The sequence below is a fragment of the Neopelma chrysocephalum genome, unplaced genomic scaffold, assembly GCF_003984885.1.
Source record: "Neopelma chrysocephalum unplaced genomic scaffold, ASM398488v2 Primary Assembly neopelma1_76, whole genome shotgun sequence".
Classification (NCBI taxonomy): Eukaryota; Metazoa; Chordata; class Aves; order Passeriformes; family Pipridae; genus Neopelma; species Neopelma chrysocephalum.
The window spans coordinates 14610859-14633612 of record NW_020897737.1 but is presented as its reverse complement, the minus strand read 5'-3'; the positions used below and the strand labels follow the sequence as shown (position 1 = coordinate 14633612).

The following is a 22754-nucleotide window of genomic DNA, read 5'->3' as shown; positions in this document are numbered from 1 at the left end:
GTGTTGCTCCTATTGTGATGGACCAGTCTGAGTCAGGGACACACTGCACCAGGTGACATAATACCTTAGATTTAAAAAAAAAAAAAAAAAGAGGGGGGGTTTGAGTTGAGTTATTGATGGCTTCTGGATAAAAACAGAGCCTTGAGATTTTCTTTTTTTTTTATTTCTGCATTTTACAGCTTTTACAAGCAGCATGCATATATATTTTGCAGGTTTAATTTTTTTTCCCCCTTCTCTGGGCAAAATTGAGATGGAATATATTCTGCCTTGCATCGAGGATGAACAGCTTGTGGATAAGTGTATCTTTTCCTTTTAAAGGTCAAGCACGTACAGATCTGAAGGGATTGAAGTCACAGTTAAGTACAGTCAAGGAAGCTGGACTGGAGTGCTGGGTACAGATGTCATTACTATGCCCAAAGGAATCTATGGCAGCTACACCATCAACATTGCCACCATCCTGGAGTCAGAGAACTTCTTCTTACCTGGGGTTAAATGGCACGGGATTCTTGGCCTTGCCTATGATGCCTTAGCCAAGGTAAATCATCCTTTCCCCAGCGATTGTCTTTTGCAGTGACAATAAACAGAAATCTGACAATTAAAATAACGTGTGCAGATGATCTGTCAGCATTAGACTCCCTCCCTTCCAGCCACTCTTTCCTGGATCCTTTATGTTTGTTCCTGAAAGAATTTATTGGTTTGTGTGGTACCACATTCCCATGTGAGGATTTTGGCTTTTTTTGGTGATGAAAACTCCGATTTTAGCTCCTCTGGAATGAATAAGCTTTTACAGAGCTTGTAGTACCAGAGTATGGGTCTAAAGGCTTCTGATATGTGTGAAGGGTGTTACTAGGGCACTGATGACAATCCTCAAGACTTGTCCATGGACTGATGAACTTACTTAGCAAAGCTCTTGGCAGTTCATTGTAAGACATTCTCCATTCATCAAGTAGAAGTTGGGATGGAGGGGACAGATGGATAATTTCATAACAAATATTAGCCACAGTGTTTCCCTGAACATAGAGCTAAGCACATCACGGTCTTCTGGGGGTAGGAAATTCAGGTAGAAGTTTAAATTAAACCCCAAAATTTATAGTCTGAAGTTTATAACCTTATAATCTAAAACTGAAAACGTGATTGGAACGCCTCATAGTCATAGTTTTCAATTTACACATCACAAAGTGAGATCTCTCCAGTTAGAACAAATGATTCAATACTGCCTGACAACTCTGCTTTATTCAAGGGTTGTGTGAGCCTTGTATTGACTTCTGCTGTTGACTTGACATGTACTGTCAACAGGAAGAGAAGAGCTGCTCTTCAAACTCTGGTTTGGGCAAATAGTGTACTCAGGGCGTTGATTTTTGCCTTCTTCCAAAGACTTAAGAGTTGTTGACTTCTGAGGCTGCTCTGTCTTTGTGTAGTAAGAGCCCTTGGCCCCTCACACTTGCCAGGGTCTCTGCCCATCATGAGACCTACGTGCTCAGAAATCTGAATTACAGTGAGGTTGCAATACTCTGATAACTGCAAAAAGCAAAGCACGGCATGCAGTGTAGAGAAGAACCTGTTGGCCACAATCAGTTGAAGTGAGCGTGCCTGGACATGAAATTCTTCAAAAGAAATAAGAGGAATTAACGGGCCATTGAATAAAAAGTTTGTTAGAATTAAATTATTTTGAAAAACTGAAAACCTTGACCTTAAAATTTTGCCTTTTTAACCGTGGAAAAGCGTGATGGGCAAGTTACATTTGTCTGTTCTGATAACCCAAAGCCTTTTCCAACCAGAAAGCATCGGTGAGAGTTTGTGCCTGAAACCACTATTCGAGTTTGAAAACTGCAATTGAAAATTACTCTTGTGCTTTAGGGATTTGGTGGCAGCCACAGTGACAGTGGTCAAGAGTAAAAATGTTTTTGAAAACAACAGAAACAGAAAAATGACAGATGTTGGGTTTTTAATGACTTATTATATCTAGAACTTTCATCACCTTGTTGTCAGAAATTCAATTTACTCGTGAAAAGTGCTCTTGTTTGAATGATTTGCTGATTTCTGCAAAGCAGCTTTTTAATGAATCCTGCAATTCTTTTGGTTATTTTCTGTTTTGGTTTTCGACACCTTCAAGCCTTCAAGTTCTGTGGAGACGTTCTTTGATTCTCTTGTGAGGCAGGCAAAGATCCCCAACATCTTCTCCTTGCAGATGTGTGGTGCTGGACTCCCTGTTTCTGGAAGTGGTACCAACGGAGGTAGTCTTGTGGGTATCTGTCAATCGGAGAGGGAAGATGTATCTTTGTTAATCTCTCCCCCTCTTTTCTGTGACTATTTTACTTCTGCCAAATTTAATGTTTAAATATGTGATGTATTCTAATTTTTTTTAAGGAAAAGTTAAGCCTTTAGGCAAAACTCAGGTGTCTTATTTATTTTCATTCTCAATTCTTTTTTTCTCTCTCAAATCTGAGTAAACCTTTCTTCTTTTAACAAAGAAAAACGTAAATGTTGTGGTGTTTCCTCAGGGCAGATTCTGCTACCTTTCTCAAACTGAGTAGTCCCTTACTCAGCTGATAAACTTGTTTAATCTCATCAAAATGTTACAATAATTTTTTTTTTACATGATGTGAAAAGGGGGAGAGGAATCAAGGGTCTTTTTTTTTCGGTGGTTGTTGTTGACAACATACCGAAGGAAAAAATCTGAAGATGAGATCTTCTGCTTGTTGTTACTCTGGACAGTCTTTCCATCAGTTTTAGTGGGACCAAGAATTGGCCATTATGTATCTAGAATTGGGAGTTGGAATGACTGTTCCCAAATTATGCTGAAATAAGTATATCAGCACAGGAGTTGATCACAAATACTTATTTTGCAGTGAATTCACATACTGTAAATGTTATTCATATAGGTGAAGCCCAAGGGAGAATTCACTTTTGTTAGTTCAGTACAAAGTCTGAGAGTCCACTATGCTCCCAGTCATCCTGAACCTCAGTTTCGATGGAAGCCAATAGGGATATCAGTGACAAGATGGTCATATTCCATTTTGGATGTGTGTAAGAAAAATGAAATGCTCTTGAACAGTATTAAAGCTTTTCTGATCTGATAAAGCAAATTCATCATGTGTAAGTTTAATATTCTGTCCCATTTTTATACATTGCCCATTTTATACATTGCCCCGAAGATTCTGTTTTGATTTTAAACCATGGAGCTTTCATAATAAAGTCAGTGTGAGCTTTTAGATAAAGATGCTGGTAATTTGGCCCAATATGGGAATTCTGTTTGACTGAGGCACAATCTGTTTAATGTCTAGATGTTTCATACTGCTCTATTACTGACAACGAACTTGTCACTAAAATCCTTACAAATGATGCTAAATTAAAATTTTTGATGCCTTGAGTATCACAATTAAATATTCCCCTTTCTGCATGTACTTGCCCCAAAGCTAAACCTCTGAGATTTTAAAGAATGCAAATTGTTTTCTCCTTTCCCTCAGGTCCTGGGTGGAATTGAACCGAGTCTGTACACGGGGGATATTTGGTACACACCCATCAAAGAGGAGTGGTATTACCAGGTGGAAATTCTCAAACTGGAGGTTGGGGGTCAGAACCTCCAGCTGGACTGCAGAGAGGTATTTGCTGTTCTGTTTATATAGAAATGCAAGTTTGGTTGAGAAAAAACCCACCTGATTGATCAGTTTGGGTTTTTGCCAGCAGACCTGTATCACAGTCTCCTCTGAGAACTGGTAACTTTGAAAAGAAGTGAGTGAGCCATGTGAAATTCGGGGTGTGCATCAAACATGCTAAAATTGCTTCACAGAGGACTTTAAAACTCACTGATAGTACTCCAGTAAATTGGGAACTAAGCTATAATTTTTAAACCAACAGTCCACTGAGAATCAGGCTGCTGTGGTTTGGGAGGGCTCAGCCTCTTGGGTCGTTCCAGTCGTAACAAGGGTGTCTAAACACTGAAGATGGTACAATGATTCAAGGAGACAATAGTCTTTAAACAACTACAGCATATGGGTTTCCTACAGCAAAATCAATTCAAAGGGGTTTAAAGCAGTTCTGGTCAAACAAAGAAAAGGGGAGATTTTGGACTGACCCTTGTAGAGCTGTCTGAGTACATAGTTCATGATGGCAGTGGTGGCTGTCATCCTGGGATGCTCCATAAAGTTCTCATCCTATTCCTCCTTTTTTATTTCATATTTTTGTAATCTACTTTTGACCTCTTTTGCTTTGCCAGTTATTATTCCCGATGGATATATTTTCTGTTTTTATTAGTAATAATGTTCTGTGTTGTTCCAATTTTTATTCCAAAGCCATTTCTTTCTTTTTTTTTTTTGTGGAGGATGTCTGTGTATGCGTGTGTTTTATCTGTTTCTTACTGTTGCTTGTTGCTATTCATGTTTTGATTTTAGTTTTGTAATTTTCATGCCCCGATTTCGTTAGACATTCTAATTTTATCCTGTAGTTGTGCTCTTAGTTGGAAATCATTGGGATGTTGTGCTGGCTGGGGTTAAACCATGTCAGACATGATAATTCTGAAGGTTTTATAGTTCATATAAATTAGGTGAAATTCATGATTAAAATATTACACGTGCATAAATATTATATTTCCATACAAAATATGGAAATCATATTGCCATATAAATTATTTAGAATTAGTCACAGCATCTTTCAACTTAATAAGCAAAACAAGGTCTATTTAAATGCTTTTCTCTATTAGGAAAGCAAAACTGCTGGTCCTCTAACAGAAATGTTTGCTTTTCTTTCTTGCCTTTGAAAACAGTCAACATGTTTTTGAAGGGGAGCCCTTGCACTAATGGTTTAATCCGTGCTGTTTCCAGAAAACGACTCACTTAAAAATCCAGCGGTGTGTTACAAAAGTTTCCTGTTATTGTTGCTGTTTTCTGAGCCGGGGTTTGCTTTCACACTGTGTGTGTGTGTGTTAGCACAGCACGTTGGTCACCCATGCACAAGGACTGTGCCTCCCTGGAGCACAGGCAATCATCCCACAAAAAAATTTGGAGGAAGAACAGTGAAACGGAGCTGGTGTGATTAAAGTTTGGCTGGTTAGGAGCTTGCAGAGGATGCATGAATCACTGCATGGGACGGTGAACTACGTGCCCTCTCTCTTTTTAGTTGTTTTCTAGGAAATGGAACATTATTTGTAACCTTCACCAGAGGCTGCTCCTTTCCTTGCCAGGGAAGAGTTGTCCCCTTGCTTCAGTGCTGGGAATCTGTCCAGTGTTACAGCACAGTTGTGTCCCTGAGCCCGGCAGGCTGGGGCTGGGAAAAGTCCTGAGCTGCTGGCAGTGCCCTCTGCTTGGGCTGCCCTGGTAAATATTAACCAGGAAGGCCAAGAAGGCAAGTTGCTGCCAGCACTCTGCACATAGCATGAAAATCCTAGTCCCTAACTGAGCCATCCCACTACTCCCAGCATTTTCCATGGGTTATGTCAGTGGTTGACCCCTCCTAACTATTTGTTTTCCAAGGATGGCAGTGATTGTGTATTTGTGGTACACATCTGTTAAAATGGACTCCACAAGGCCTTGATATTTCTCTCCACTCTCTAGAAGTGTATAATAGACATATAAAGAAGTTTATGAGTGTATAATAAATGGTTTCCTGTTTGCTTTTCTGTCGGCTCTGTATGGCAGCTTATAGCATCTCTTCCAAAAAACCAAATAATAAAGAAATAGCTGCCAGAGCTACTTTTTTACTTTTTGGTGGGTTTTATTTTTGTCACTTCACTAAAGGGACTCCACGTCCATGTGAGTTGATAACATCTAAACCCATGTATTTTAAATTTACTTGCTGTCTGACCTCTTCCTAAGTAGCTTATGCTGTATATTATCTTGTGTCCTATGACTATGCCATAAACATGTCACTGTTCAGTTATATTAATCCTGCTGCCTAAGCTGGCAACAAAAGTAATTAATGCAAACAGCTGTCACTGCTACTTTTCCTTTTTTTCCCCCCCCACAGTTTTAAAGAGTTCATGGAAAAAGTTCTACTTCTTAAAAAGTTTATACCTCATTTACTGTATCTGACACTTGCTGAAATCTCTTAGTCTGAAGGTTAGGGCTTTAATAATAAGAGAAATATTCACTTGGAGGGGGGTTTTGTGCAGATTTTCAGGCAGCAAGACTGAAATTTGAAGTTTCTTTGTGCTTGCTTTTGCCTGTGTTTCAGTGGTTTTCAGCAGCCAAGGGAGAAAGGTGTGGTGTTTGTACTCTTGAGCCAGTACCGACACACAATAAGGCCTAATTTTCTCTGGCTACGCTTAAATTCATCATGCCAGCCACTAAAACAGTGTTTAGACTGTAGTGAGTTGTGTTCATGGTGGCAGAGACCTTGATTGAGGGCTCAGACATGTGTGCTTAGCACCTGCATGTCCTGAACATGGAAGTGCCTTTGCCCCCTCTGAGAGGGGCTGGGCTTTACTTCTTTTTTCCAGCGTGTTTTTGGCCATTTGCACCAGCTGTGGTGGCACACAGCAATTTCCTGAGTGTTGCAGATAAACTCAGTCTTGTGTCTAAGCTGATGGTATCTTGCTTTTGCTCTCAGACTTCATTTGAATTCAAGCTATCAGCTGGAGAGGGCTGCTGACAGGAATCACATGCAGGTCTGGGAAGCCAGCAGCCAAAAAAAAAAAAAAGGAAAGGAACAGCTTTGTTATGGTTATGAAACAGTGGAATCTGCATTACAGTGACTACAGTCTCCTTTTTTTTTTTTTCTCCACTCCCCAGTACAATGCTGATAAAGCAATAGTGGACAGTGGGACCACACTCCTTCGTCTGCCAGAGAAAGTCTTCAGTGCTGTGGTGCAGGCAATAGCTCGAACGTCCCTGGTAAGCTGATGGCATTAAATCTGCCCAAAATGTGAGATTCCCATTGAATGATCCCATGATCTTTGAAAGCAGTGTCATCTTTGCTGTCTGCCTTGCAAGTCATAGGTTTGTAACCTGAGGGGAGCAGAATCTTACCTGGTCCAGTCCTGTTAATAAGTAAGAAATGACTGATGGAAAGGGGAAAGGAAGAGGTGAAAAGGGAAAGGGGGGTCCAAGTACAGACAAAAGTATTTGTATTGAAATGCATCAGAAATAGGGCAGAGACAGAGTATTTTGTTCTGAGCATTTCAGAAACACAGACATAATCCCTGTTGCTCTGATTCAAAGTATTAAGAGTGCAAAAATCAGTCCTTTCATTCAAAACAGAGTGTTTCTAAAGTAGAAGAACCTGCTGCTGCAAGCAATTCCTTTCCAAGTATAATGCTTATTGCTGTCTAGAATAAATGCCATTCATTAGGATTATTCCTATCAATAAAGCTGCTTTTGACCTTCATTATTGAATTATTTATGTTCAAAAGCATCTTTCTTTGGAAATAGAGTGGGCTTTAGAAGTAGGGCATGGGGATGGTTCTCTGCATGTAGAGTAGCTGAAGCAGCATTTTCTGGTTAATAAAAACTATTCATAAATTTTTGTTCAATACAAGGAAGAGAACAACAAGGTTAAAGATGAAGAATAAATCCCAAGTATTTCAGTGTGAACAATTTTGTCATTTTTGTCGTGGATTCACAATCAGACAGTAGCAAATCACAGGAAACACAGTAAACAGCTTCCCAAAAGACAGAGTATTTTCCTGTGTGCTGATAATTCAAGACTGAGGTCCTTTTCCTACCTGATGGGGAGCAGAGATTTGGCATGAAGTGTTCTTCACTGCCTGCAGGTGTCCAGTATCTGAAATAAATGTACCTGTTACAAGTTCTTCTCTTTGCAAAACACTTCAGTATTGACATGTACAATTTCAGTCAATGGGGGGGAATTGAAGGAAGCCACCCCAGAGCTCCTGTAATGGTACCTTGTGGATGGGGCATCCCATGAAGTGGGTCCCAGTGGTTCACAGTCTGCTGCTGGTCAAGACATGGCAGGTGAATAGTGGACTGATCAATAAGGTATTAGAGGGGAACCACTCACTCACTCTGCTCAATGGTTTTTTGCTCTTCCTATTAAAAATGCATAAACTAACTCTTCTTTTTCAGGGTTTCTTTTTATTCCCAAGGACCTCACTGCTGTACCCCTTTCCCTCCACACCCCCCCCCCCCAGAATTTACTTTCACAGCTCTAAAAAAAAGGAAGCTGTCTACTAAATAAGAAAGTAGTCATAAGGATGTAAGGATTGGATTCCGGCTGTGTGGGAACAGTGTCAGAAAAATGGGTATTTTCAGCAACTGTACTGCAGCATCACAACTGTACTCTTAGTCCTCTGTGCTTCTGGCAGGATATGTACCACTGAAACATAAAATCATCTGCTTTAGGCAGACATCCCTCCCTGACCACAGGTGCACCAGGTTAAGGAGTCCCTGCTCCTATTTGGTTGTTATGATCTTCCCAGCCAGATGTCACTTCCCCCTCAGATATTCTGGGATAACTGTGTGTGGCACGTTCCTTTATTCACCTCCATTAAAAAACAGGGCAGTGAGCTTTGTGCTCTTCAGTGGTGCAGGTGGTTTTTTAAACCAGACTTATTTGGGCTGAAGTCTTTCAGGGAGCAGCTATAGCTGCAGTTTGCTCTTGGTAGGTTTGAAGGGTGGTGGTTTTCGTAGATGGGCAGAGATGAGCCACAAAAGGGTGGCACCTTCTACACCTCACTGAGCTGAAGTCAGAGAAGTGTCTGCTCACAGCATTAATACAATGCTGAGTTAATAAGTTGAAGAAAAGAAGGTTCAAGTAAACCTAAAATCTTTATTTTAATAGCCCTTTAGGTATCATACACTCAAATCTCCCCAATGCATTGCTTCAGCATACAGAAGTAAGGCAAAGAAGTGCAATGTATTAAGCAGTCTTTCTGGGAAATTAAAGCAGGCACTTAAAGCAGAGCACTTTATACACTGGCAGTTTTTCTCAGATCACAAGCTCTGCTTTTCAAGACAAAATGGAAAGAGAGGAGAACTGTATTTCTCAGCAGGTCTGGCCTGGGACTAAGCTGTGAGGGGCAGAGTGTTCTGCCCTGTGCTGAGGGATGTGCTTAAGCTTGCATTGAGAGTTAAGGGTAAAAGCAGCCTGTTTGTGATGGTTAAGTCTCCTTGTTTACATGAGCCCGTGCTTGTGACCCAAGAAAAAAGATGAGCACTTGAAAGTATGAAGTTTCTGTGCAGCCCTAACCAATATTTCACTGACAGGTATGTGGGGAGGGCTAAATACCTGTCACCTGTACAATGCCATGTAACTAATGTGTGAGCTGATGTTTACAAAATAATCAATATCACAGATAAATACAAGTGAGGAGAGCAAAGAGGCTGGATTCCATCCTTTTTTTTTTTTTCCCACCCAAATGGAAGGCTTTGGCTTGTGCAGCCTCAGAACAAGACACTGCCTTGAATGCTGCTTCGTGGGGGAATGAAAACCAGCACAAAGCAACGCAGTGAAACAAGGAAGGTCTTTGCTCTGGTCTGGCAGCAGGTCAGCTTCAGGGTGCAACAGCATTAGGCAAGATGTTTGTCTTGGCCAAACGAGCTCTGTAGGGGTTTGCTTTTTGCTTTGTTAGTTCCATGGATATATTACAAAGTACTGTTAATCAGCCTTATTTCAAAGGCATGTCAGGTTTTACTGGGACTGAGTGATGGGGCAGCAAAAGAGGCAGAGGGTCGTCTTTCTTCCCATTGACTTGATTCCCTGAGATGCCAGGAGATTTTTGGCTTAGCCCTTGGGTTCAAAACCCTGAAAGCTGAGTAAGAAGCTGGAGGTATGTGAGGAAGGGTCGTCGCTTCATTACATATTCATGTGGTTTGTGTTTTGGTTTGTGTTTTTTATGAAGTGTCTGCAGCTCCAAAACCTTGGTGTTTGGTCAGAGAGGAGGTGGGGAGACACTGAAAGCCCGTTGATGCCTCACACATGTTCATTGGAGCAGTGGAAGTAATGAGACAAAAACGAGGAGGAAAGGGGGGGCTAACTTTGATTTTACCTCTTCCCCCTTCTTCCAAGTCGTGCTGGGCTATGACACACCTCAGTTTGGGTGTTGGGGATTGAGTTTTGCTTTGACCCTTAAAGAAGCAGCTCAGATTTGTGTTCATGCTTGAATTTCTCCATGGGAATGGAAGAAGTATCAAATAGTGATAGTGTTCACTTACAAAAAATCTATCAAAATGTATGTAATATGTAAGTATCACCTTTTTTTTCTTTTTTTTTCCTTTTTTTTTTTTTTAATAGATACAGGAATTCTCTTCTGGTTTCTGGACCGGTTCCCAGCTTGCATGCTGGGATAAAACTGAAAGACCCTGGTCCTTATTTCCCAAACTCTCCATTTACCTGAGGGATGAAAACTCCAGTAGGTCGTTTCGGATCTCTATCCTACCACAGGTCTCAACTTTCTTTGTTTATTTACTATGCATTTATTTTTACTGTCATAAAGCACATGCTCTTAAAAAATAGGAGCTGTTTTTAGCAATAATGGAGAACTGGTTTATTGCATACAAGGGAAGTCTTTTTTAATCAAATTTTAAATAGGGAAAATAACAAACTTTTCAAACCTAAAATTGAAAAAGAAAAGCAGTTTCCCTCTCAGTGCAGTCCATGTAGTTGAGTATGATTTTTTCAGTTTGTCAGGAAAAACAGGCAGGTTTTTGTTTTGTTTTCATGAACTTTAGCCACATCAGATGTCAATACAGAATGTCTCTGCTCATTTTGATCTTCTCCTTTTGGGAAGCAAATTGATTTGTTTTTTGTGGCATTTTGAGTTGGAGCACTTCTTCTGAATATGAAAATCTTGGCAGTGACCCTTTGTGAGCTCTTCACCAGTTTCTGTAACTTTGTTGGTTTATCTTTTATTAATATTCCATCCCAGCTTTTAGAATATAATATGCTACTTTTATTTTTCCTCTCTGGCTTCCCCTCCCAGTATGGTTTGCAGTGCAGGCTGGTATCCTCTAACATTACTAATACAGTCTTTTACCTCAGGGGACAGCAGGAGCAAAGGAGAGAATGAACCTATTAAGTACATTTTAACTTGAAATATAGTAAAGCCTTATGATAAGCTTTTTCTGTATTGATCATGTAGCTTGGCAGTCATTCATCTTCCCTGAGGAGACAAGGGGCAAAATGTGACTTGAATTTATAAATCTGGAGCCTTGAAGCTGGCACTGAATGCTCTCTGAAACAACTCCATCCTGATAATTTTTTAAATAATAAAATGATTCTCTCATTTGAGTTCATATCCCAAGTTTTTCCTCAGCTATCATTCCCTTATGGAAAATACAGGAAAAAGGGGCTCTTGTGAATTTGCTGTTGACCTTCACATAGTGACTGACCGTGTTCAAATTTAAGCTTATAATCCAAGAGCTTTACACCTCTCACCTGCGTGTGAGCTTTGACCAGTTTTAAATCCTGCACAGAAACGTTTGCCCCTATTAATTCTCTAATTCCAGTGGAGTTTGAGAGCTTGACTATAAAAATCAAGAGGACTGAACTTCTGACTACTGTGTGGTGTGACTTCTTACACTCTGGATCTTCTGTTTGTTTGTCTTAATAGCTTTATATCCAACCCATCCTCGGAATAGGGGAGAATTTGCAGTGCTACCGGTTTGGCATCTCTTCCTCCACAAACGCTCTGGTTATTGGTGCTACAGTCATGGAAGGCTTCTATGTAATATTTGACAGAGCCCAGAGGAGAGTGGGCTTTGCAGTGAGTCCGTGTGCAGGTAAGAGAAATATTGCTGAGGACCTGGTGAGTGAGGAAACCCCTGCTGTCCCAGAGAAACACCTTTGCCACTTACCTGATGGGGGAAACTGTGGTTACTCATAAAGTGTGAAGGGTATATTTTTGAGCAATTCCAAGCTATTCACACTTCAAAGGAAGGAAAAAAAAAAGGGAAGAAAAAAAAGCTGTGTTGCAACAGTCTTCTGGCATGAAGTGAATCAGCCCTCAGCTCTGGGTACCTTCACTGTGTTCTTCCCTCTCACAGAGATGATCTTCCCAAGACATCTGTCTGTGTGTGCAGTTTCCCCAACAGTTATATCAAAAGAGTCCCTGTTTTTAAGGCAGCTTCATTTTTGTGTAGTTCCTGCTCTAAATTGTGGATAAATGGATTTTTCAACTAACTTTTGCAGTGTGCAGTGAAGTACCTTACTCCCTCTGTAATGTAAATTGAGCCTCTTCAGTCTCTTGGAAATTCACAAGGAAAGAGCTGAGGTGAAAATGGGACATGTTCACATTTCACATTAAGACTTGTGGTGTTTATGTGGTTCTAAACAAATGGTTTTGTCAGTGGAAGTAGAAAGGCATAAGTTTTTTAATTAGTTGCTAAGGAGATGTGAAAGAGCTCATGGCTCCTGGAGATGGTCCCATGCAGGGCTAAGAGTTGGACTCTGATCCTTGTGGATCCCTTCCAAGTCAGCATATTCTGTGATTCTGTGGTAACTTTTGGCTGATTTTACTGTGCTGGTTAACTTTCTCACTCTTTCATCATTTCTCTTATCTCACCAAGGGTAGCTAAAACCAAAGGGTTTGGGGTTTCCTCGCCTTGTTGTTCAGGCATTGCTTTGGCATCACAAGAACATTACAAGTGGGAGAGGAGGGAAAGGATGTGCACCCATATGCAAGTCTGTGTCCCAAACAGGAGTGGCTTATGCCCTGAAAAACCTTGTGTCACCTGAGATTTGCATGAGAAAAGGACTAGGACTGGCAGTGCTTCTTTAATCTCCAGTATTTGTGCTAGAGAGGGTAGGGATAGTAAGGATTCGAGTGCTTAATGCAGCCAGGGAATAGAGGCGGGGAAGAGAAATGCTGGCTGGCCGAGTTGTAGCTGCAGGGCATTTTTAAAGCTGCTTTTTTTTTATTTTATTTTTTTGCAATGTCTCCGTTGTTAATGGGTTCAGAATTGTCAGTTTTGAGCTTGCTACGGAAGAAAATCCAGATATTGATATGGGTTGCTCAATGGAGGTACTGTGCAGGGATGAAAGACACATTTTGAATGCACCTGGCAGGAGAGTGTGACTAGACAAATACTGCAGGCCAGGCATTCCTGCCTTTCGCTCTTCCTTGTGCTCCCTTGTTGCAGTTTTAGCAAGTGCAGAGCTGCCTCCTGTCCCTGTCACACTGCAGCCATTAGTGGAGCATTTTGACAGGACATATTGACCGAGGTGTGGTGGTCAGCAGGGGACAGGAGCCAGCTGGTGGGCACGAGAACTGCTTTGACAGCACTCCTCTGTTGGGAAAAATAATCAGGGAACCATAATAACAACACCTTAGTGTTAACATTGCTACCTGGAAGATAGTTTGGCCGCTTCATGTGGTTCTGCCAGGCCTGTCTGGAGAGGAGGAACTGCTGGATAGAAAAGCAGTTGGAATTTACGTGAGCTTGGGCACGTGACTGGACCCAGCTGGTGCTCGAAGACGTTTCCTCCTCGTCCCTCCGTCCACGTTCCGTGCATATGTCTAACCAAGCATCACGGGAACTGAGCTTCCTGAGGAGTCAGATGACTGTCTGAGGCAAGATACACTGATTTGTCACATTCCACTCACATGGGGCAGATGACATTTTGCTGGATGTGCCAGTTATTCTGAGTTTGCTCCTTCGCAGCTTGTGGTTTCCATATTTAACTCTACTTTCATCAGAGAACCACAACTGTGAGTGGTGAGTGTCGATGCAATGTGAGGGATTAAGCTGCCTAACTGGCTTCCTGTGGAGGCCAGCCTTGTCCTCCATAGCAACTATATTAATGTAATTTATTTGGAGCTTTTTAAGGCTGCCCGTGGGCATAAATTAAACTGAATTGCTGGGGGCATAAATCTTCAGAAACAGGGAAATATAAAAGGCCATTTGGTGTGGCTTTGCAATGACCTTATGCTTTCTTAGTGTTAACATTAAATTAAATCTGTGTTTTTATAAGGTGTCAGACTGGTACCTGCTGAATGCAAAAATCATGGGAACAACTCCCAAGTTATTATTGAGGCTTGGCTGCAAATAAGAACTGGCTTATCCCACACCACTCCTTGGACCACTTTCATTCTCCAGGATACACCAAGAATGAGGAAAGTTAGAAAGATGGCTGCAGCTATTCCACTGTAGCAGGAAAAGATATTTGCTTTTTCCTCAATATGTGAAACCCTTTAAGACTTATTCAGGCAAAGAGTTTCAAGTTGCCTTTTGATGACTTGTTTACAGGATGACTAGGAAAGGTTTTGGGATCAAGTCCCTTCTTGAGACAGGATGTTCAGATCCATGAGTTAGTTTTAGTGACTTCCAGGGGCCCCTTCCAAGCTGCACTTCACAATTTTATGATAAATTTGATCTAATTCCAGGTTTGCTTCCTTTGCAAACCACCCAAGTTAGTTAGTGAGTGTGAGTGTGTTAAGTTCAACACAAATGTTAGAAAAGAGCATGTTTCCAGAGGTGCCTTTCCTGTCCTGTAATCATCAGTAATGAAGAAAATCTCATTTATTCAAGGTCATAAAAGTATTGTAGGTAGCTATCACCAGGTGTCCTAGGAAGATACACCAAAATATCCTAATTCAGGTAATGTGTAATATGCCAAGTGCCTGTGACTGGTAGTTTATGTTCAGGGCTTGTTTGAACAATTTAGGCAAACTTCCCCTCAATTTCTCTGGTGATGGAAGAGTGTGAGGGGAAAACTTTTTTATTTTTGGAGGGAAGAAATCAGAAGCTGTGCTGCTATCAGACATTCTCAAAATGTAATTTAAAACGTCAGCCAGTATGGCAACAGTTTTGTACTGTCTTTTCTAATAGGAGTAATTATTGCACTCAAGGCAAATAATGAGTAATTAGAGACTGTTTATTTTCAAAGCTCTCTCCAGGGTGGAGGTTTGTACTGCCTTTTTTTTTTCCACTTTTCCAAAATACTGCTAAGTAGTAATACTTAGGCCTTGTTGCTGCAGAACTTCATAGAGACAAGTGAAAGAGGGGGTGAGAGGGTGAGATGTCCAGAAGAAACAATGGCAGGACAGACAAAGCACAATCCTGGGACTTTGAACAAAAAGGATTTCTGCCACTGACTTTCTAGGCAGTCTTTTACCATCTGATAAGTTTAGAGAGTCTGTGTTTGGTGTTCAGCAGTGTCAGGGTGCTGTGGGTGCAGCCTTAGTCCACTCTAACTGTGTATTGCTGCTAAAGGAGTCTTCCCATGCTTACAGCTGGAGAAGGAGTTGGTTCAGTTGGGTAATCCTACAGAAAATTCCTTTTTTGGGCATTTTTTTCATTATGATAGATTGGTTTTCCATCTGATCTGCGAGTTGCAGCACCAGCCCACAATTATTAAGTCTAACAAGAGCTAAATCTTAAAGTAACCCAAGGTGTTGTGAGGCCAGGGACTGAATACCAACTGAAATCTATGCAGGTAAAGCAACCAACCTGTTCTGCATTTGTTTGTCCACAAAGAACCTTAAAGTCCACCTTTCCTGCCTTTGCAAAACACTTCCTTGCAAGGGGTATTTTATGCTAATCTCTTTAAACACGGTTTCAACAGTCATGACCGAGATGTGTAAACAAGAGATACTGTTTTCAGTAGTGGGATCACTCACAATTGGGCAAGAGTGTGTCTGTTTATAAAATGAAGAAGAAATCAAGCAGGACAAGTAGAACTGAGGCCTTTATAAAAAATGCTCAAATGTGTCTTGAAGTATCTGACTAGAGAAGTGGATTACAGCTGTTTGGAAGACTTGTTAAAATGCACAGACAGTGCTAACTGCAGACTCCTTGCTGCCCCAAGCAAGCTGAAAGGTGCCCATCCTTTCCCCTGCCACACACCCACAGGTACGAAATGCTCCCAATATTTTGCTGCCCCGGGGCAACTCAACTTGCTCTGCCTTTACAGCACCCTCAGCACTGTCCACAACTCAGGGGAACTTGGCTGTGCCTGCCACGGTTACTGTGACAACCATGGGCAGCACAACCCTTTTTAGCACATCCTGGTTTGACGAGTAGCAGGGCTGTGATGGTAATGAAACAAAATCACACAGTCTGTGATGCTGCTGAGATGGATGGCTGTTCAAAAACCGAGCTGCCAGGGCACCCCTTCGTGCTTCTTGCCTTAGTTTTGTCGTCATTTTTTGAGCTGCCTGGTTAGTTCTCCCTCCCTGCCCAACAGCGCTGCTCCTTCGTGTCCCAGCTCCTCATTCCTCACACTGACCTTCCTCTACACTGTTCCCCTTTTTGGACAGCTGTCACCCAGCTCTCCTGCCTCACCTCCCCTTCCTTCTGAATTTTCACCTCCTCCCACAAGAGTGTCTGTGCTGCTTTCCACCCTGCACCTCATATTTAGGATGCAGTGCTGTAAGGTATCTGTGAAGCCTGTGAAGCTGGATGCTGCTCCCTAAGACCCTGGGAAACAGCAAACACAGAAGGCACAGGAATCATCTGAGGTACTTTTCCGGTTGCTGGAAATGGCAGAAACAAACAAAAACTGCCCTGGCTCTGACCTACACCAGTGTAGATGTTGTAGGATATTTAAAGAGGCATTTCTGAAAGGTTAGTCCAGAGAGAAAAAAGCGATCCAGGGGTTTGGGCTCTGACTGTGGCTGTGGCAGAGCTGATTTAAATGTCTGTTCTTTCATAGACAGCCTGTGTAGATGTAGGAGTGTCACAGTCTCCTTATGCTTCAGATTCCCTTTTTATAAACGTGGGATTGTAGCATTTTTGTTGCAATGAGAAATGCAATAAAACATGAGTATGCCGAGATGTGTGATGATGGAGGAAAAGGGATATACAGGTATTTAGGCTAGATCTCTTTGTTATTTGCTTTTAAATGGTGTCTGTAGACTTAGTGTTGTCTACAGACTTAATGTTTTTCTTTCTGCACTTTCTCAGAAGTTGATGGCTCTCCAGTCTCTGAGATTGAAGGCCCTTTCACAACAGCAGATGTTGCCAGCAACTGTGTTTCCAGCGTTTCTTTCCACGAGCCCGTGTTGTGGATTGCCTCCTATGCTCTCATGAGCCTGTGTGGAGTGATCCTCCTCGTACTGATCATCCTGCTGCTCATCCCACCCCGGTGCCAGCACCGCTACACGGACAATGACGTGGTCAATGACGAATCCTCCTTAGTGCGGCACCGGTGGAAGTGAGAAACTTGATCCTGAAACCCGGGACTCCCAACAGAAACAAAGAACAGAGAACTTTGCCAAGGGGAAGAAGCCAATGCCTCGGTCCTTTCTACATCCATTGCAAATCGCTGTTGAAATCCCACCAAATATCCTGCATCGTAACTTTTATAGCTTTATTTTCTAACACTGATTCTGAACCAAAGCACTGTTAACCACCTCTGAAGTGCTACGGTACTGGATTTGCTACTGCAGTGCAAAGAGCCTTTATGCTCTCAACAGTACCTTCTTTAAAAAAAACCCTAGAGAAAAAGATTAAAAAAAAAAAAGATAAAAAACCACACCGTCATGTTCTTCCACTGTCTGAACAAAATTGTTCATCTCTCTTTCACAAAAAAAGGACCTGTCAGTATTTTCTAACTAATCGAGCCCTGACTGTAGAAAAAGAGAAAAAAAAACTTTAATAATCTTTCTTATTAATTGCATTAAATGAATCCTGCTTTCTGTTTACACCACTTTATTTTGAAACTGTGCTTATGGTGCGGGGGAGGGAGAAAAGTCAGGCAGAAAAGTAAGCAGCAGAGAGGAAAGCAAGTGAGGTCAAGAGGAAATGTTGGTTTGTGGTTTCTTCTCCTCAAGATCACTGCTGCCACTTGAGAGGGTCACCCTCCCTGAGTGTTACGAAACAGCTCGAGGTGGTGAAAACTGGGTAAACAAACTTGTTCAGCCTTAGTGTAAAACAAGACTACCTCTCTTAATTCACAAGGATGCTACCACTGGTGAGCGTGTGGCTTAGAACTGGTCTTGAAGCACAAGATGCTCCATCCAACCAAATGGAACTGCTTGGCTTTGAATTCTTTGGATTTTATAAAAATTCATACTTCGTGACTTTCCACTTTGGTGCACAAACAAAACAAAACAAAAAAAAGGCCTTTCAGTTTTCCCCCTCGTGTGGGAGTTTGTTTGTTTTTTTGAGTTGAGGCTGACTGATACCTAGAAAAGGCTGATCTGCATATGTATGGGCAGGCAATAAAGCAAAGGTCTGTGTTCTGTGATGTCTTTCTCTATTTCTAGTGAGTGTGTAACTAAAAGGAAACAACAAAACAAGAAAGACAACCTTTTTTTTTTTTTCTTTTGCTGAGCTCAGCAACAGTGAGTTCAAAAGAGAAGTATCTGTCTTTATGGACAGGCTGTGAAGTGAAAGTCTTAATGCTGGCTTGTTTTCCAACTCGAGCAGCAGTTGGAGGTGTTTAGTTTTAGCTTCACCGCCGTGTCAATCAAATGAAAAGTGTGTGTGGACTGACTGGCTGAAAACAAGCATATGGTAAGACTGAGAACAATAGTGGGAGAGAGCAGGGAAGAGTATATTTGACCAGCTTTCTATTCTGCAAATGCAGATCTTAATGCTGGGGTCAGAACCTGGGCTTTTCCTTGCAGATAGGACAGTTTTTCTTGTCTCTAGTCAGCATTGCAGGACCTCCGTGACTTCTCTGTGACACTGGCCAGTGTTTGGATTTGAAAGATGAACAATGCAAGGTTGAGGATTTCACTGATAACTATTAGTTATCTTGGGAGGTATTATTATATATATGAAAAAAAAGGAAAAAGTTATTCCTTTGCATTCTGATAGCAGAGCAGTTTGCATATCCATGTGGGAAACCAGGAGAGGAAAAAAAAAAAAGGAAGCTTAACTCTGAATTTCCCAATGCCTTGCCTAGACAGTTTTCTGCCTATAATCCCTTCATATAGCTCTCTGATTCACACTGCCTCTGCATCTGACTCTGCATGGAATAAGGAAAGATTTCTGAGGGTTTTTTTCAGGAATGGTGCATTTACAGAGGTGCACGTCATGTGTGTGAAAATAAAACACTGCGGGGGTGTTTTTAACTAACTTGTGTGTTTCACGTCATAACTGGCAGGGCCTGTGGTTTTCTTTCCCTTTGAATACTTGCACTCTCAGATTGCTTGGCTCAAAAGAGTGAAATAATTGATGTGCTGATCCAACGTCTGAAAATTATTTCTCTTGGAATTTGGAGTTGGAAACAAACGGGGATTTTGGAGTTTGTCTCCTTCTTCCTCTGCCTCTTGGCTTTTAAGAGGAGAAAAATTGTGAACCACAAGAAATGTAAGAAACCATGGAGCTTAGCTGTTTTCCCAGTGTTCTGTTTTCCAAATCTCTTAATATCTCATAACTATAATTTTGAGTTCCAATATTGTCCTCCTGGGTTTGGCTTTACACATAACAAATAATTTTCCAGTTGTATTCCTTCTTTTTCTACAGTATGGCGATAGAAGTAGTGCTTCTGTCTCTCGCTTCAAACAGAAACACAGTCTGAATTTTGGATTGATACAGTGTCAAACAATAAACCCTTTTTCAATTCAGAGAGTTAAGAACACTTGTGTGCTATTAAAAGGTTTCATCACTGCTTCCCTCACCCCAGCCCCTCCTGTCTCCTTACCACAAAGAGTTTTAGGAAGGAATTTACTGGGAAAGGTTCTGAGTATGTTTCTGGTGCCAGCTGAGATTTCTTCTGAGTTGGTTAACAGAAGTCTTCTTAGTGCACTGGATTTCATATAAAAGCCTTTCAGTTTTACCCTTTTGCTTTGAATGTCACTGGTCAAGATATTTTAATAAAAACACTTGAATTATAGGAGCAATAATCAAACAGCACAGAGGAAATATTAATATATTCCTGAGCTTTCATGGCACTCCTTGCTACTAACATTTGGCTTATAGTAAAAATGCTGTTAGTGACATCTGCTAGCAGCACAAACTTCATCTTAGCTTGTAAATTGATACTTACACTGGCAGATATTCAGGTGAGTATTGCTTTGTTGCTCTGGCAACAAGAAGAGCAATAGAAACCCTTGAGGGTTCATTTTTAGCCTAGAGCACATTAAGAAAAATAATGCTCTTGAGCATTTTTGTGTGGAAGATGAAATACTGTGGCAGACTACAGTATTACCAAGTGTGTGTCACTAGTGATCTCTTTCCTTGATATCTTTAAAGGGGAAAAAAATACGCTGGGAGGTATTTTATGTTCCTGTTACTAACTTCAGATGTAAGATTAAACCACACCTTAAAAAGAAAGGGGGGGGGGGGAGAGAGGGCACAAAAAAGCCGGAGCATTGAGTAAAAATGGTGCTGGAAAATATCCTGTATTTATTGTGGAAGTCAGGATGCTCCAAGCCACAGCACTCCACATCATTCCTTGCACAGGGATCAATATTTCTTGCTGAACCAGCGTTTTTCTGGTGTGGGTGTAATATCATGAGAGTGTCAGAAAGCTGTGTTTCTTGGGTGCAGCCTTTTAGGTAATTGATACTATCAATGCAATCACGAGGTATTTGATGGGGTGTGATTGGAGTCCAACTAATTAAACCTGAGTTCAGGCAGGGGAATATGTTGGTTCTACCCCACTGCCTTCACAAGTTTTAGAAATGTTATCATGGGCTTTTTTGGCTCAATTTAAATGCTGAAGAAAATAGGTGAAAGGTTGTAATAAGCCTTTTGTTCAGGTTCTGTAAAAGACGTCAGGTAGAGGGGATTGTTTTGTTTTTAATGTGAAAGGGCTTTGTGTTTAGGATTTGTATGTTGGATCAACTCAATACGTCAAGGCAATGCAGCATTCCAGTTCCCAGCTCTGATGCTGTGCAGGGTAACTCCTGGTGATCACAGAACTGTGGGGTTTGGGATCTCTGGTTAAACACATCAGGTGCCCAACAACAGTTAAATTTAACAGCTAAAATCAACCTGTGAGCATCCTACCCAGTTCCTTTTTGTGTGTTGGCTGCTTTTGCTCAAGGGTGAGCCATTTTCCTGCTAACCTTGTCCTTTTAAATATTAAAAGGTTTAGGAGAGTTGCTTAACACAGCAGATTTTCAGAGAGAGAGAGAGAGAGAGAGAGATCCTTAAAGTTTCTGATAATCCAGAATGATTGTGCTGCTGAAAGCTTTAATTTCTGTAGGGCTTTCCATCAGCTAGGTTGGTTGGTTGTGATATCCTGATCTCAGACATATATATAAGTAGCAATATGAGCTGTGTAGTGAAGGGTGCTGGTACAGTGACCTGTGGAGTTGCAAGTAAAAGGAAATTATGAAAAGAAAAAAGTAAGCTACCCTTAACTTCATTAAAAATTGCAAGAGTATAACAGATTGATCCTTTTAAGAAAGGGCTGTGCAATTTACCAAGACATTAGTTCCTGTCAAACTTGACTCTGTGATTGATAAATTGTTCTTTTCTGGCTGCTGTAGTTCTTGCTGCTGTTCAGAGAAGTGAAGACAGATTGGTAACGGGATACAAGCAATCTTCTGAGCCAGTTAGATTTTCTGGCTTCTGAGGCCTAATTAGATGTTAATCCAGGCTTGTGAGTAATCCAGCACCCTGGTAATAGCTCCTCAGGAAAGTCAGCAGAAATAGAGGTTTTGGTTTCAGCCGATGGCCCCGGATGAGATTCATCTGTCCCACAAAAGCCACTGCTGTGACTTGCACTTGTGGTGGGTGAGCTGAAGGTGGCTCGAGGTGTGAAATGTGGAGAGGTTAAATAACTGAGTCTTCTACCAAGCTTCCAGATCAGGGCTGAGGCCCCTTGGAAGAGCCAAATGGGAGAGCGACAGCAGTTGCTGACAAGCTGCTGTAGGAGTAACATCAGTCAGCCCCCAGGGTTCCCTTGCCTGAGTATTTTGAAAACAAGCATTCTGAGGTGCCTGTTGGTGCTACTGGGAATTACCCACTCACAGATGAATAAGGGGCACTATTATCTTTAGGTAGAATCATTGCCCAGTTGCTGAATATTCCCCTCTCTGTATAACCAAGCACACAGTGCTGTGTCTCACCCCCCAGCAGTATCTGTTTGTAGGCAACAAGACACGTTATCGTAAAACATGTTGACATACAGTGACTGTACAGCAGTAATAAAAGAATGTTTTGTGTTTGCTTTGGGTGGATATTTGTGGTCGGGTAGTCTTTGAAATACTGGGAATTTTACACTGGACTGCAAAGGCACATCCAGAGTTTCTTTTAAGTCGGCCAAAAAAGTAAAACACAGATGGTAATTTTCAGCATTTAAAAGGAAGTAGCCCTCAATAAGTATTGTCTCTTTTTTCTTTTTTTAATTGATTGTAATCACCTAAAAGAAATGTATGTTAGGGTAGTTGCTGTCCTACTAATTCTCTGGTTGTAAATCTGATTTTTCTGATTGTCTTCTAGCCCACTCAACCCCTCTGCCTCCACAAAAACATTCCTAAAAGCTGAAGACCTCCATGTCCTTCTAAGAAAAGATGCAGATTATTTTTTTACCATTCACAGACCTGTTTTAAAGTAGTTTTTAAGGCTTTAGAAATTAACTCCGGGTTGCAAATACTTGCAGGAGTATTAGGAGAAGAATTCGAGCCAAAACTTCATCTTTTCCAATGGTCCCTGAATTTTTCTGTGTGCAAAGAACTCCTTTGTGCATTTGACTACATTTCCTAGACCTCTTTTGCTTCCCACTTGGAAATACTCTTGGTATTCCTCACTAGTCCTGTTTGTAAATTCTTTTTCTCTGTCCTTAGAAAATACAGGGGTGGAGAGAAGGACCACAAGGAGCTGTGGGAGTTGGTGCCATTCCTTAAGCAGGTGACAGCTTCTTTCTTGAAGGCCTTGGTGGTTTTTGTCCAGCACCAACTGCACTGGACCATTATGGTCTGTTGGCTCATTTTGGTGGCAGAGACACTTCTGCTCCTTCCA

At 41.4% G+C, this 22754-nt stretch overlaps 1 protein-coding gene across 1 annotated transcript in view; it reads left to right on the top strand.

Annotated features, from left to right (window-relative positions):
- The window catches only part of BACE2 (beta-secretase 2), a 52313-nt gene extending 32200 nt beyond the window's left edge, over positions 1–20113 (top strand). Inside the window, exons 4-10 of the mRNA XM_027689246.1 lie at positions 319–535; positions 2114–2242; positions 3468–3602; positions 6726–6827; positions 10186–10335; positions 11504–11672; positions 16797–20113. Coding sequence (XP_027545047.1) covers positions 319–535; positions 2114–2242; positions 3468–3602; positions 6726–6827; positions 10186–10335; positions 11504–11672; positions 16797–17050 — 1156 coding nt within the window. The 3' untranslated portion in view covers positions 17051–20113. The remainder of the gene's footprint in view (positions 1–318; positions 536–2113; positions 2243–3467; positions 3603–6725; positions 6828–10185; positions 10336–11503; positions 11673–16796) is intronic.
- Positions 20114–22754: the final 2641 nt, after the last annotated feature.